General features: G+C 54.2%; 1 protein-coding gene across 3 annotated transcripts; it reads left to right on the forward strand.

Annotated features, from left to right (window-relative positions):
• The first annotated feature begins 6746 nt into the window (after nucleotides 1–6746).
• Nucleotides 6747–14873, forward strand: ALOX15B (arachidonate 15-lipoxygenase type B). Of its 3 annotated transcripts, XM_025864274.2 has the most exons (14): nucleotides 6747–6893; nucleotides 6975–7197; nucleotides 7397–7478; nucleotides 9570–9692; nucleotides 9970–10073; nucleotides 11373–11545; nucleotides 11768–11914; nucleotides 12008–12211; nucleotides 13149–13235; nucleotides 13347–13516; nucleotides 13702–13823; nucleotides 13922–14022; nucleotides 14103–14273; nucleotides 14694–14873. In XM_025864274.2, the coding sequence occupies exons 1-14, from the start codon at nucleotides 6747–6749 to the stop codon at nucleotides 14871–14873; spliced, it is 2034 nt and encodes a 677-aa protein (XP_025720059.2). The 3 variants fall into 3 exon arrangements, with proteins under 3 accessions (XP_025720059.2, XP_025720060.2, XP_025720061.2); XM_025864275.2 differs by lacking the exon at nucleotides 13149–13235; XM_025864276.2 differs by lacking the exons at nucleotides 13149–13235; nucleotides 13702–13823 and having other exon boundaries at nucleotides 13347–13503.
• The last annotated feature ends 552 nt before the right edge of the window (nucleotides 14874–15425 follow it).

Below are 15425 nucleotides of genomic sequence, written 5' to 3' on the forward strand. Positions count from 1 at the left end.
GATTCCTTGCTCTCCCGTCAAGAGTCCATTTTCCCTCCACATTAACTCTGAGCCAGACAATGGAACGGGTCAGCACTTTACAGCTCTTGTCCCAAGCCTTCAGACGCCAGGGAATTACAGCTTTGGGCTTCTGCTTCTCGGGGTCCAGGCACTCTGTAATGAAGCTAGGCAGGATAACTGAATGGTGAGAGACCATGCGACAAAGAGACCCAGCCAACCCCCCAGCCACTGACACGTGAGCGCAGCCACTTTGGATGTCCCAGCTGCAGTGTGTCCCCCAGGCGAATGTATCCTGGAGAGGGACTCCAGCTGATGCTACAGGGAGCCTTGGCCAAATTGCAAAATCATCAGAAAATAAACAATTCTTCATATTTTAAACTGTGATTTGAGGCAGTTTGTTACGCAACAGATAACCTAGATAGATTGAAGCCTATCCCACAAGTAGCAGGAACAAACCCCAGCATTAATAACCTCAGGGAAATGAAGTGTTGCAACCACAAAACATGAACAGGGCGCTATTAAGAAACATATATGCGGGGGCACCTGGGTGGCTCAGTCGTTAAGCACCTGCCTTCAGCTCAGGTCATGGTCCCAGGGTCCTGGGATCAAGCCCCGCATCGAGCTGCATCAAGCCCCACATCGGGCTCCCTGCTCAGCGGGAAGCTTGCTTCTCCCTTTCCCACTCCTGCTACTTGTGTTCCCTCTCTCGCTGTGTCTCTCATAAAATCTTTAAAGAAAGAAAAAAGAAACATATGTGCGGAACAAAAAAACAGCTCACAGCTCTTGAAATTAAAAATATGATAGGAGAAATTAAAAAAAAAAACCCTCAATAGATTAGAAGAGAACGTTGAGGAAATTGACCAAGGGCAACATGATGGAAAAGAGGGAAGAAAGTAAAAGAAATTGGAGAACCAGTCCAGGAGACCCCACGTTTAATCATCTCATCGGAGTTCAAAAACGAGACAGTAGATGAAATGAAGAGACGAGAGTAATCATGAAATAATCTCGTAGTGAAGAACACGAGTTTCAAAATTGGGAGTTCCTCCCTAAGAAGGCTGAACAATGAAAAAATGACGGTGGTGCATCCTTGTGAAGTTACAGAGTCCAGGGGGCAAAGGAAAGATCCTAAAAGCTTCGGGAGGGAACATCAGGTCATACGAAAAGAGCCAGGAATCCAAATGGCTTTAGGCTTCTTTATAGCAACACTTCCCATGAAGCAATGCTCTCCAAATTCTGAACAAAAATCACTTCCAAGTTATCACTCAGATGTACAGAGAGATTGTAGGCGTTCCCAGACATGTGAGGTCTTGAAAGCTTCTCGTACCCTACCTGTATGCTTTCTGAAGTAGCCAGCTATTAAAGGGCATGCTCCATGGAAATGAAATAAGCGAGAAAGTGGAAAGCATGGAGTATGGGAGACTGGAGCGCTAGCACAGCAGAGGGGGGAAAGAATCCCTGAGGGGTGGTGGGGACGCAAGAGCCCAGGAGAGCTCAGCTAAGTAGGGGTCTGGAGGGCATCGCAAGGTGGAGACAGCCTGGGAGTATTCGATGTGCCCGAGCATGCTGAGGGGATCCAGACAAGCAGTGAAGTTAATACAAGTATCTAGAAATCAATAGAAATAATAACAAATTGATAATTATTACCCAGAGAAGCCACAGACGGTTTTGCAGGCAAGGAAAAAAATACTTACAGCTCCCTCTAAAGCTCCCCTCTGAATAGCACGCACACAGTCAAATCGTGTAAATACTGAGTGCTGGTTTTTGCTACAGCCCTACTGAAATTCTATCTGAAGGTGAGATGAGAAAGGTTTGCAGGCATCATAGGAATCGAAGCTGGTCAAGAGAAGGCAATTCTCTCTTCCAGAGTGGGGAGCCGATTGCTGCCTAAAATTTAAAAAATAAAAAATAAAGTATCGATCTGTGCATGCTGTTTGAGATGTGGCAATCAATACCAAGATTATCAACCAAAAGAGAGGAAAGTTATTGTCTTTAATGAGTGGAAAACAGCAGGAGTGGTGCCGGGGACAGCTGTTATTGGTGAGACACTTCCAGAACTATTTGTCTCTTTAAATCATGGGCATCTAGGGCACCTGGGTGGCTCAGCTGGTTAAGCATCTGCCTGCCTTCGGCTCAGGTCATGATCCCAGGGTCCTGCATCGGAGTTGCTTCTTCCTCACCCCCTTGCTCGTGATCTCTCTCATGCTCTCTAATAAACAACTTAAAAAAAAAAAAATCTTTCAATCCTGTGCATCTATAGCTTTGATCAAAATTTTAGAATTTAAAAGAAAGAAAAGGATAAGGCGGGAAAGAAGGAAGGAAGGGAGAGGGGAAGGGAGGGAGGGAGGTTGAAGATAGGGAGGAGCCAGGGCATTCAGGAATTCAAAGCAGGGGCGTACTTGATCTGATTGACATTTTTTAAGCCTCGAGTAAGTTCCTTCTGAGTCAGGGCTCTGATTTCTTCCTCTGTATCTGGAAGGGTCCGATGACATCTCCCAGAAGACCCTGTCAGAACAGAGGTAAATATGGAAATGCTCAAGGGCAGTAGCTCTGAAGAAGAATCACCAGGAGTGCCTATTGAAAATGTACATCCCCCAAAGTCCAGTCTCTGGAGACTGCCTCCCCGGTGTGAGGTCGGTAGGCCTGGGGAAGTGGCTTTTTTAATAAGCACCGAGATGTATGTAGGCTACTGGGCATGTCTTGCGCAACCGTGCTCCAGGCCAGAGCCCAGGAGGTGCAGGGTCACACTGGATCCCAAGTCAATTCTCGTGACATCAGAGAGAGAGTGCCAATTCGCTGTGCTGTCGCTTTAACATCCTCCCAGCACAGTACCTTGTGAATAACTCTCCATGGAACAAGGAACCAGCTGCTGCAAACGAATCCACCTGGAGTTGAGTAACCTTTCTCATAGTACTCATGTCTCCTGTGAACTTCTCTTCTGGGAACTGAAACTGATTTTCAATTTACAGTAGGGACACAAGTTTCCTTTAAAATAGACTCACTTAAATTTATAAAAGGGAAAAGGAAGCAGAAAATAGCAGAGAAAGGGAATCCGAAGATGCATTTTAGGGGGGGGAAACAAGAAAGCATCGCTACTTTTTCTGAGCCTCACTGCGCCGGGCACATACATACGGGCAATATTGATTTATGCTACCGGAGTGACCTACAAATAAAAAAATATTGAATATATTTAGAAATGTGTTGTTCTTGCATGTGAGTTACATGATAAATGGAAAACGTGACCTGACAATGGATCATAATCATGATGGTTTGGGTAAAGAACATTAATAGACAATGCTCTACAGGAAATATAGAAATGGGGACACCTGGCTGGTTTAGCTGGAAGATCATTCGACTCTTTTTAAAAAAAAAAAGATTTTATTTATTTATTTGATGGAGAGAGACACAGTGAGAGAGGGAACACAAGCAGGGGGAGTGGGAGAGAGAGAAGCAGGCTGCCTCCTGAGCAGGGAGCCCCATGTGGGGCTAGATCCCAGGACTCTGGGATCATGATCTGAGCCGAAGGCAGACGCTTAACGACTGAGTCACCCAGGTGCCCCAGATCATTTGACTCTTGATCTTGGGGCTGTGAGTTCGAGCCCCACGTTGGGTGCAGAAATTACTTAAATATTTTTTTAAGAGAAAGAAAATAGACAAATGGGGGCACCTGGGTCGCTCAGTCGTTAAGTGTCTGCCTTCAGCTCAGGTCATGATCCCAGGGTCCTGGGATTGAGTCCCACATCGGGCTCCCTGCTCAGCAGGAAGCCTGCTTCTCCCTCTCCCACTCCCCCTGCTTGTGTTCCCTCTCTCGCTGTCTCTCTCTCTCTGTGGAAAAATAAATAAAATCTTAAAAAAAAATTTAAAAAACTGCTTTAAAAAAAAAGAAAGAAAGAAAATATACAAATGGCCAATAAGCACATGAAGCCATGTTCAACACGTCATCAGGGAAATACAGATCAAAACCACAATGAGACTCCACTTCATATCCATGAAAATAGCGATGATCAAATATACAAAAAAGAACAAGTGTTGACAAGGATGTGGGCAAATTGGAACCCTTGTGCATTGTGGGTGGGAATGAAAAATGGTGCAGCCGCTGTGGAAAACAGCATGTGTGCCTCCTCAGAGAAATTCAACATAGAGTTACCATATAATCTAGCAATTCTGCTTCTAGGTATATACTCAAAAGAATTAAACAGGATTCAAACATATTTGTAGACCAGTATTCATAACAGCATTATTCACAATAGCCTCCCCCCCGCAAAATGAATAAAGGGGTGCCTGGCTGGCTCCGTGCGTGAAGCGCGTGACTCTTGCTTTTGAGGTCGTGAGTTCAAGCCCCACGTTGGGCACGGCACTTACTTTAGAGCATTATGCCAAATGGACTAAGTGAGAAACAAAGGACAAATATTGTGTGATTCCACTTATATAAGGTACCTAGAGAAGTCAAATTCAGGGACAGAAAGAAGAATAGAGGGTATCAGGGGTTGGGGGTGGGGAGAATGGTTTTGCTTTGCCTTTTAATAGATAGAGAGTTTCGGCTTGGAATGATGACAAAGTTCTGGAGACGGTGGGGATGGATGGTTGCACACCACAGTGAATGCAGAGTGTGATGCATTGTGAATGCGCTGTCTGAACCGCACTCTCAAAAACTGTCAAAACGGTAAATTTTAGGTTGTATGTGTTTTACCACAATTAAAAAAAAAGAATGGGTGATTTATAAAATCCAAACATTTTGCCCAGAAACAATATTTCTTATAGCTATAAGCTCTCTTCTCCCTGAGGATACAAATTACAATTTTTTTTTAAATTCTCTTCTGCTCCCCACCTTGTCTGTTCCTTCAGTCTTGTTTGTTTTGATCCTTGTCTTTTAGATATAAGCCTTCAAGGAAGGTCTGGTGATCCTCGGCCACACACTCATCTTTAAGAGTGAGTCAACAAAAGCTGATGGGGAACTGTGTGTGAACAGGGCCATTTCACTGGAGGACCCCACATGACACTTGAGCTGGTCAGTTCCTCTAGAGAAAAGCCCTCCAGTCTTGACTGGTGGGTGGGGTTTGGGGGTACAGTATAGTGGCTGCCAACAGACTTGGACCCAACCAGCAAAAGGGACTGGGACCCCCACTGCTCAGTGTGTAGACTTTCACCCCATCCTCCAATTTTAAATGTTGTGTCCCACCCTCAGCTCTAACTGATATCGCCAAGTCCAGACTCCCTTTAGGTCAATCTCTCCAGAAAAGCAATCTCCAAACATCTGTGAGAGGGTGGAGGGGGAAGGTCTCCTGCTGGCTGTGTGAGGTAAGGGAGGGTATCTGGGGGGAGGAGGGGTCCTAATGGCATCTCATAAAAACTTCTGTCTCATCAGCCTGTGTTCTACTACTCTCAGAGCACCTGTCTCCCAATTCATAAGATCTTGGGGGGTTTTGAAGTGGGAATTCTGGGCTTCTGCCTTCTCCTGTCTGTTAAATCAGTTGCTGACATTTGCATACTTGTTTTCCTGTCCTTGTAGGTTTATGCCTTAAACTTGGTATTTTAGTGGGATTCCAGGAGGGTGGAGGTAAAGGTATGTGGGAGTGCACCACTGGAATTCTATTCCCGGTCACACGGCCCCCACCAGACCACCAGCAAGGCTCTGGGCGGGGTCCCAGACACTACTGTGGGATTTGGTCACGTGCCCGCCAGAGCTTGGTGGCACAGAACCGGGCTGGTTGCCTTAATCACGCTCAGCAGCCCATGGCACAGACTCTGAGGTCTCCTTGTTGACAGACCCAGGAATCATTTCTGCCTTACTCTGATGCAACTCTCAGATTTGACCGATCTTTTGGCTTTCATGAAGCACCCCCTCTGGGTCCTCCTTGTACCTCACTGACAGATCCTCCCTGGATCTGCCTCCGCGTTCCACGACTTCCAAATGGCAGAGAACTAACAGGGCACAGCCCATTCCCTCTTCTCTATCTACATTCTCTGCCTAGGGATCTCAGCCACACCTGTGTGCCGATGCTCAGGGGCACCGACAGCAGCCCTTAGCTCTAGACCCGGTCGTGGTTTCTTTGCTTGGATGTCTACTAGGCATCTCAGAGAGCATTTCCAGACCAGAGGCCCCAAGTCTGTCAGTCCCCCAAACCGAACCCCATACCTCCTCCCTGACATCTCTCTCTCTCCTTCGATGCATCCCTGCCTCGTTCGCTTACTCATTTTCTCTCGCACTTGATTTTTAACCTCCAACGGAGTAAAGACTGGGTCTTGCCTTGGCAGTCTTCACAGTACCTAAGGAAGTACGAGGTACATGGTTGGTTCTCAAAATTATTTATTGGCCGCAATAAAATAATGAACGCAGGCCAAGAAGAGCTGTAGAAAGTGGGGAGGTGGGGCTGCAGAGGCTTTTAGAGGCTAAGAAGGCAAAGAAACAAAGAGGGGCCCAAATGTATCTCCACCCCCCGCTTGGATCCTGACTCTCTCTCTGGCCTTGCATCCCTGAAAGGTCCGGGTCCCCAAACCTCAGGACACCCAGTCCCTGCTCACCCGGCACTACAGAGCCTCCCAGCCCCGCCCGTCTCCGCCCTGGGCCGGGCGTGTGTTTGCTTACCAGGTGGCGGAGGGGCTCCGTGCGCACTTGGAATGGGGGACAGCAATCCGTCGCGCGGGACCGGCACCTGGCGGGGCGGGGCGGGGCGGGGCGTGTCCCCAGCTGAGCCGCCAGCTTTAAAGGTCTCAGCGGCCCAGCAGACAGCCAGACTTGGGCTGGCACCATGGCCAAGTTCAGCGTGAGAGTGTCCACCGGCGAGGCCATCGGGGCTGGCACGTGGAACAAAATAGCTATCAGCATCGTGGGGACCCGGGGAGAGACCCCCCCACTGCGCCTGGACCACGCGGGCAAGGAGTTCAGCGCGGGCGCTGTGAGTGCCCTGCGGGGCGGGGTGGAGGCGGAGGAGGGAGCAGGGGACGGGCCCCTCGGATCCTAAGCCTCTCCCCTCCAGGTGGAGGACTTCCAGTTGGAGTTCCCCCAGGACGTGGGCGCGGTGCTGCTGCTGCGCGTGCACAAGGCGCCCCTGCTGCTGCCGGTCCCGGTCGGGGCCGTGGCCCGGGACGCCTGGTTCTGCCGCTGGTTCCAGCTCACGCCGCCGCAGGGCGCCCCCCTGCGCTTCCCCTGCTACCAGTGGCTGGAGGGCGCGGGGAGCCTGGCGCTGCGCGCAGGGGCCGGTGAGCCGGGCGGGGACGTCGGGCCTGGTGGGGGCAAGGCAAGGGGAGTGGAGAGGTCGGCCGGTGTGGCCCCTGGGGAGGAGGAGGGAGCAGCCCGGTGTGGGAGCAGGGGACCCAGGGCGGAGGGCAGAGCAGCTGGGGCAGAGGGGGGCGGGAGGCGTTTTCTCTGCCCTCCTCACCCGCTCCTGTGCGCTCACAGCCAAGGTCTCCTGGGCAGACGACCACCCCATACTCCGGCAACAGCGCCAGGAAGAGCTGCAGGCCAGGCAGGACTCGTACCAGTGAGGAGGGGCTACTGTGGGGTGCTGGTGGGGGGCGGGGGGGAAGCGGGGGTCACCCAAGGGATGTGGGGCTGCCTGGGTTCAGCCGGGATGACACAGACTGAAGTCCTCGCCAGTCCTCTCGGGGAACAACATCAGCATCTGGGGGCTTGTTAGAAATGCAAATTCCCCGACACCCTCAGGCCTGCTGAATACCGAGGGTGCCTGCAACAATTCTGCTGTAACCAGCCTTCCGGAGCATTCTGGTGCGGGAAAACCAGGGCTGGGAATGCCTCATCCCTGCAGGCGTCTTGCTTGCTTTGTGGGCCTTTTTCATCCATAGACTTGTTTTATCCTCCTGGAAATCTGGGCGGAACCAGAAATCCACGTCCCCCTCCAAGCCCAGGAAACTCATACTTCAGGGCAGGTGGGAGAAGGGCTCTTTCTCTGCCCCAGGCTCAGCTGGGAGAGTTGGGTCCCAGAGGCTGCCTTGGTGAGGGGTGGAAGCTGCAGGGGAACTGGGGCTGCAGGTAGGCAGACAAAGCCAGGGACCACAGGGCGCTCAGGGGCAGGTTTTCAAAAGGTCGTGTTCTGGCCAACTCAGCTGGTCCCAAAGCCTGGGCTGCAGGCTTTTGCTCCAGGTCTCTCAGCTACCTGGGCTCCAAATGTCTAGGCCCTCAGGCCTTGAAGTATGGCCTCAGATCACAGTGTCAGCATCACCTGGGAGCTCTCAGGCTCCCGGGCCCACCCACTCCAGACCTGCTAAATCAGAACCTGCATTTCACCAAGGTCTCTGGGTGAATGGGTTTGTACACTCCCATGTGAGAAGCAGGGTTGGGCCGCCACTTAGGAGTAGTGTACTTTAATTGCCACTTGTTCTTTGAAGTCGAGAGTTCCAGCCCAAGGGCAATGACTGACTGATTGAATAAGAGGAGGGGAGGGGCGGGGGGGGGGGGGGGGGGGGTGTGCTCAGCTTCCGGGGACAGGGTTTTACCATTGCACCCAAAGTCTTCAGGCTGTATTGCTTACTTGATCAAGATGCTGGAGGCCTGGGGAAGAGTAAATTTCTGACCCCCCTCAAGCTTACGGAAATCAACGTGCCTCTCCATGGGATGCCTGCCCAAGGCTCCTGAAGCCTACATGAACTCCCTTGTGAGATGCATCTGTGTGAGTCAGGGATTTTATGGTTGCAAGAAAAAAAAAATAAGCCAGCAAGCAGACTGGGGGTGGGGGCGGAGGATGGGAGTGTGTCAGGAGGACACACACCCACAGACACACTGGAAGGGTAGCCAGATCTCAGAGCCCAGAAGCCAAGGTGATTCTCTCCCTGTCTCTGGGGGCCTAGATGCTTTCTCTCTCTTGTTTCACATTTCTCTTTCTCTCTCTGTAGAACAGCTTTCTTTGGGTCCCAGTCCCTACAGTGGAAAGTGGTCATAACTAACAGTCCCTATGTTTGCATGTGGTAGTCCAGATATCCAGACAGATAGTCCCTCTGGCTCAGCCCTGTTAAAAAAAAAAAAAAAATTCAACCGAGTCCGTTTGAAGATCTAGTTGGCTTTATTTGATGATTTGCGAATCAGGCAGTGTCTGCTCTAGCAGAGAAGGAGTTCTGAGGAGCCGTACAAAATGATAGGCTTTTCTAGGCAGATGGGGGCAGAAAAAGGAACTTTCTAGCAAAAAAGCGGATTGTTTCAGGCAAGATCACCTTCCTTTGGGGAAAGGTGGGGATCTATCAGGCAGGTCACCTCACTGGTGATGACCCAGTAATTCCAGGTTGACTGGTTAAAGGTCACGTTCCTGGGAGCGACTGACCTTGCAGATAGGTTAGGCATGAAGCCTTGGTTTGCAGATGTGGGCTTAGCACAAGTGACTCCATTTTGGACCCGATATCCGATTCCCCAGAAAGGACGTTGATGGGCCTAGCTCTGGTTAGGTGCCCAGGCCTGGACCAGTCAGCAGTGGGAACGAGGCAGGGACAGAGCTTGGGAATGCCCTCACTCGTAGAAGGGGGCTGGCTCTGACGAGGGCCTCCAGGGCCCTACCTCTCCCTTTGCCCCAGTCGGTGGGTTCCCTGAGCCTTCTTGTGGACCACCTTCCTGCTCCTCCCTCCAGCTGGAAGACTTACAGTCCAGGCTGGCCTCACTGTCTGGATGAGAAGTCTGTGAAAGATCTGGATCTCAACATCAAATACTCTGTCATGAAGAATTCCTGCTTCTACCTGAAAGTCAGCTCTGCGTAAGGATACCCACTCCCTCCCGACCCTGGGCCTCAGCTGCCCTGGAACTCCCGCCTTCTGCCCTCCCCCACTGTCAAGGACGTGGGTCACACAGTCCTACCCAGGGCACAGCCTCTGCCCACCACCAATTCCCATGAGACCATGATGACCTCAGGGGCAGTGGCTCCTTGGGGACCTGGGGGCTGGTTCGAGAGCCTAGGAAGGATAAGGCCAGCTGACAGGGGAGGGTCTCCCAGGGCCTCTAGCCTCTTCCCCACCCTTGATACCCCCTGACAGGTTTATGGAGCTGAAACTCAAGGGGCTACTGGACCGCAAGGGGCCCTGGAAGAGTCTGAACGAGATGAGAAGGATGTTGAACTTCCGCAGGACTCCAGCCGCTGGTGAGGAACTCGGGCTGGAGCTCCTGACTTCTTCCCTGAGACCTCAGCTCTCCTAGCTGTCCAGAGCCTCAGAAAACCAAGCACTGATTCACCGTGTGACCCTGGCAGGCCCTTGTCCCTCGCTAGACCTTACTTCCTCCACAGATACAAAAGAGGGTGGAGACTGGGCACATCCCTAACCTTCTAACGCCCCTTAATCCAACAGACATTTGCTGGGCAGTGACCCATCAGACACTGGGTTAGGGCTGTGGACATAGTCTTTGTCCCCACCGGGCTCACAGTTGAGCAGGTGAGTGGACAATAGGCTCAAAATCAAAATACTGAGTTTCCCTTGTGAAACCTGTTCATTGGCCCCAGCAAAAGTACATAAAAGGGGGTCTTGCCTCATCTGGGCAGTGGCAGGGGGGGTGTCCTGGAAAGCTGTCCCCAGGAGGGGACGTGTCTGTTGAGACCTTGAAGTTGAGTAGGTATTAACGGTACCAAGAATGGGCACAGTGCGTTTTGGGCTTAGGAGACAGTGAATGCGAAGGCCCTGAAGTTGGAAGGACCAGAGGCCTTCGGGGGGGAGGGGGGGAAGAGACCTCTGTCTTGGCTAAAGGGAGGGAAGATAAGAGACAGAGTGGGGGAGGTGCACGGGACCCCCGGGGCACACAGGGCTGGGGAGCCCAGGGTGGGAACTCGGGCTTTTCCCAAATGCAGTGGGAAGCTTTGGCTGGCTGCCAGGCAAGGATTGAACAGCCAGATGTGCCCTGTGGGGGGCAGGGTGTTAGCAGGCGTGACTGGAAGCCGGAGGAGCAGTTGTGAGGCCCCGGCCATGGTCAGCAGAGGATGGTGGCCTCAGCAGGGCAGTTACAGCAGAGGCGGGGTGGACAGGTGGGGTGAGAGCTACTCAGGATGGAGCATCAATGGGTACCGATGGGAGGAGGAGGAGAGGGAGCTCGTGTGAGTGGTCCCCAGCTCTGCCTGCGACCGGCTGGATGGGGTGCTGGTCCCCAGACGCCAGGCGATGGGAGAGGTGGGCCCGGAGCCGTAGCCCCCAGTGCTGTGTTTGAGGCTGCTGAATCCTGGCCTTGGGCGTCAGGTAGACAGGAGGATGGGTGGGCTGGGGACTCAGATTTGCTGCTTGATGAGAGGCAGTGGCTGAAGCCCAGGCTGAGAAAGCTACAGAGTGCGAAGCGAAGGGAACTTGGGATGGACCCAGGAGCAAGCAACTCCACCATGAAGCTCAGGGACGGGGTGGGAGCTTCCATGTTGAGATGACCCGGGCCCCCTCTCCTCCCGCTGCCCTCCCCCCCGCAGAGTACGTGTTTAAACACTGGCAGGAGGACGCCTTCTTCGCCTCCCAGTTCCTGAATGGCCTCAACCCTGTCCTGATCTGCCGCTGTCGCCACCTGCCAGAGAACTTCCCCGTCACTGATGACATGGTGGCCCCCGTGCTGGGCCCCGGGACCAGTCTGCAGGCTGAGCTGGAGGTGAGGGGCTCGGGGGTCCAGGCCCTGCACACCGCCGTCCCGGTGCCTTGGGACGGTCCCCTGCTGGAGATGCCCACCTTCTTAGTTCCTAAGGACCTCCGTGTGCTGCTCACCAACAGCACCCTCTCCTGGGCAGACGTCTTTCCCCCGCCCTGAGTCCTCTCCCCGCCCCGCCCCTGCATCCGTTAGAGGCAACCGCTGCTCCCCCTCTCCCTACTGCAGAGGGGCTCCCTGTTCCTGGTGGATCATGGCATCCTCTCTGGCATCCGCACCAACGTCGTGAATGGGAAGCCCCAGTTCTCCGCGGCCCCGATGACCCTGCTGTTCCAGCGCCCCGGGGGAGGGCCGCTGCTGCCCCTCGCCATCCAGGTCAGTGGCTGGGCCAGGAGGAGGGAAGGGTTTGACGGAGGGGCCCCGCAGACAGCCCACGGCCACCTCTTCCTGCACCGACTCCTCCTACAGCTCAGCCAGACCCCGGGACCCGACAGCCCCATCTTCCTGCCCAGCGACAACAAGTGGGACTGGTTGTTGGCCAAGACGTGGGTGCGGAATGCCGAATTCTCCGTCCACGAGGCTGTCACGCACCTGTTGCATACGCACCTGCTGCCCGAGGTGTTCACCTTGGCCACGCTGCACCAGCTGCCTCACTGTCATCCACTCTTCAAGGTCCGTGGCTCGGCAACGTGGCCCACACTGTGTCCCTGCACCCCGGGCGTGCTCAGCAGCCTGGGCCCGCGTGGCCCTCTTCCTCCGGGCGGGGGTGCAGAGCCCCCCTCCTGCTGCAGCACGCCAGCCCTGGCAGCCTGCTTTCCCACAGGCCCTGAGCCGGGGCGAGGGGCACAGGGGCTGGCAGGAGGGAGGGGGCTGCATGGGACTTCTTAGGGGAGAGCAGAGGGACAGCCAGCCGCTGCCCCAGAAGCCCCATTCCTAGGGGAAATCTAAGGCAGATGTCAGAGCGTGCACTTGGCTTTGAGGGAACAGCAGGTTGCTTGCAGACAGCAGCAGGGGCGAGGGAACCCTGGGAGGGAGACCCATGTCTCTAACGTGGGCTCCGCTAAGCCTTCAGATGGCCCACATTCCTTTCCCCCAGGGACCTGGGGCATCTCTTCTCCGAAGGGCAGAAATTTCTCCCATGCGGGATCCACGGCTCTTTGGATTCTCTGAATCTTACTTAGGCAGCCTCCTGAGTCCCGGATGCAGGACCTTTTCTATCCTCTCCAGTCCAGGCTGATTGTTTCTGACCCTCGGCAGCTCCCAGGGCCTGGTAGTCTGCGGGGATGGTTCCATTTTGCTCTGCGAGCCCCGCTTTTCATGGTGCTTTGCCTGCACGCGGGTTAGTAAATCACAGGATGCCAGAGCCGGGGGGCTCGTAGTTCTCCTCCAGATCAGCCCTTTCATTTGCCCAGAGAGAGGAAGGTGCCAGGCCCAGGTCATAGAACAGAATGCTGGTGGAAGCCCAGCCCCTGACACGAGGTCTGGGGCCCTGATCCCTGTCCCCAGCTGGTCCTCTTGTCGCTGTCATCTCTTTCCATGGGTGATTTATAAGACTTGTGCCTCTCTGGCCCCAGACCTCACTCACCTGTGTCTTCTCCAACCCTTACAGCTGTTGATCCCCCACACTCGGTACACCCTGCATATCAACACTCTTGCCCGCGAGCTGCTCATCGCCCCAGGGCAGGTGGTAGATCGGGTAAGGTCTGCTTCAGGGAGGGTGGCGATGGGAGAGTCCCCGTGTCTCCCGCCAGTGCTGCCTCATGCTTCCGGGGCCAGCGCTCCAGCACCCAGGAGTTCTGTCTTCCAGTCCACAGGCATTGGCATTGGAGGCTTCTCGGAACTGATACAGAGGAACATGGAACAGCTGAGCTACTCTGTCTTGTGTCTGCCCGAGGATATCCGGGCCCGAGGAGTCGAAGACATCCCAAATTACTACTACCGGGATGACGGGTTGCAGATCTGGGGTGCAGTGGAGAGGTGAGGTGACCGTCTCCAACGAGCCGGGGGCTGGGGGAGTCAAGAAGACAGGAGAGGAGCAGGAGGGCCCAGGGAGGCTCCCGACAAGGAGGGGGGGCTGGATATGAATGACACTGAGCCGTGTTGCTCCTCAGGGAGGGAGGGTCAGGGTCAAAAGTCGGGACTGAACCCAGTGCACCTTGCAGCTTTGTCTCCGAAATAATCAACATCTACTACCCAAGTGATGCGTCGGTGCATGATGACAATGAACTCCAAGCCTGGGTGTGGGAGATCTTCTCGGAGGGCTTCCTGGGCAGGGAGAGCTCAGGTACGGGGACCTCAGCCCTTGGGCCACACTCTCAGTCCCCTGCAGCGGGGTCCTGAGGACCCTGGCAGCCACATTGCCTGGCCCCCCTCCCCCCGCAGGTGTGCCCTCCGCGCTGGAGACCCGGGAAGCCCTGGTCCAGTATGTCACCATGGTCATCTTCAACTGCTCAGCCAAGCACTACGCTGTCAGCGCCGGGCAGGTGAGGAGGGTCGGTGCCCGGGCGGTGGGATGGAAGGGGGCCAGGCTCCCAGGACTCAACATTGCCTTCTTGGCTTTCAGTTTGACTCCTGTGTCTGGATGCCCAACCTGCCTCCCACCATGCAGCTGCCACCCCCCACCTCCAAAGGCCAGACAAGACCAGAGGGGTTTCTAGCTACCCTCCCGCCGGTCAATGCCACATGTGACATTATCATTGCCCTCTGGATACTGAGCAAGGAGCCTGGGGACCAAGTGAGTGTGGGGCTGGGGGCCAGGCCAGGCCAGCTCTGGGGCGTGTGAGGGAGTGTCCTTTCCCTTCTCTGACACAGACCCCACGCTGCCTTCAAGGCGCTGGGTCTCTTCACCCCACTGAACTTTACCAGGGGGACACATGAATGTTGGACATCTCACCAGGAGGGTCAAATGATCAAATGAGTTGATGCAGAGTCACCCTAGCTGCAAGGAGATCACGCTGGGGGTGGGGACGCCCCTTGGAAAACTCCGACTTGAGCTTTCAGTCCCCAAGAGCTGCCTGCAGTGACCCTCATTGCCTAGAGGGAGGGAGAGGGCTGAGGCTCAGAGGGAGGCTACTTCCAGGTCCCCGGGGTGGACGGCTAATGGGGGTCCAGCTGCTGAGCAGTTCCTTCACTCAACCTTGTGGTTGGTTCCCAGAGGCCCCTGGGCACCTACCCAGAGGAGCACTTCATGGAGGAGGCGCCTCAGCAGAGCATCACCGCCTTCCAGAGCCGCCTGGCCCAGATCTCAAAAGATATCCGGGAGCGGAACCAGACGCTGTCACTGCCCTACACCTACCTGGACCCTCCGCTCATTGAAAACAGCGTATCCATCTAAATCCCCTGGAGAACAGGGTGCTCTGAGGCATCCCTTGGACCCCATAAAACCAGGCCCCCATATGCCTCTCCTGGAACAACCAAACCACACGGAGCTCACCCCACACAGCACAAAACAACAGAAACAAAACAGAGAAACAAAAGACTCCAAAAAACAGCACCACCATACCGTACCTTTTGAAGACTCCAAGATTCAAAGTGCTCGAACACCCATAGCTCCCTTAAAGGGTTTTATGACTTTGTGTTGCTTTGCATTTTTGCATTACATTATGATGGGGGGGATCCCCTGATACCCGCCGATCCCACTGACCACAGCTGAGTGGGCCTAATGGTTGCCCGATGCAGGGCGGCCCTCCTGGCAGGTCGAAAAATTGCCCAAGAGGTTGATAGTGACCTATGGTCTCAGCTATAAAAATGAACAACCCACTAAGAAGGGGCCACCAGAAGCAGGGCAGAAGGAAGTTGACAACTGTCTGGGCAGAACCCATATATGCTTTCCTAAAAACTTGTTCCAAAGTTGGACAAAAAAGCCTGCATATTACAAAGCGGGTTC

Source organism: Callorhinus ursinus, unplaced genomic scaffold (assembly GCF_003265705.2).
Source record: "Callorhinus ursinus isolate GAN/ISIS: 27379988/994484 unplaced genomic scaffold, GSC_fseal_2.0 scaffold43, whole genome shotgun sequence".
Taxonomy (NCBI): domain Eukaryota; kingdom Metazoa; phylum Chordata; class Mammalia; order Carnivora; family Otariidae; genus Callorhinus; species Callorhinus ursinus.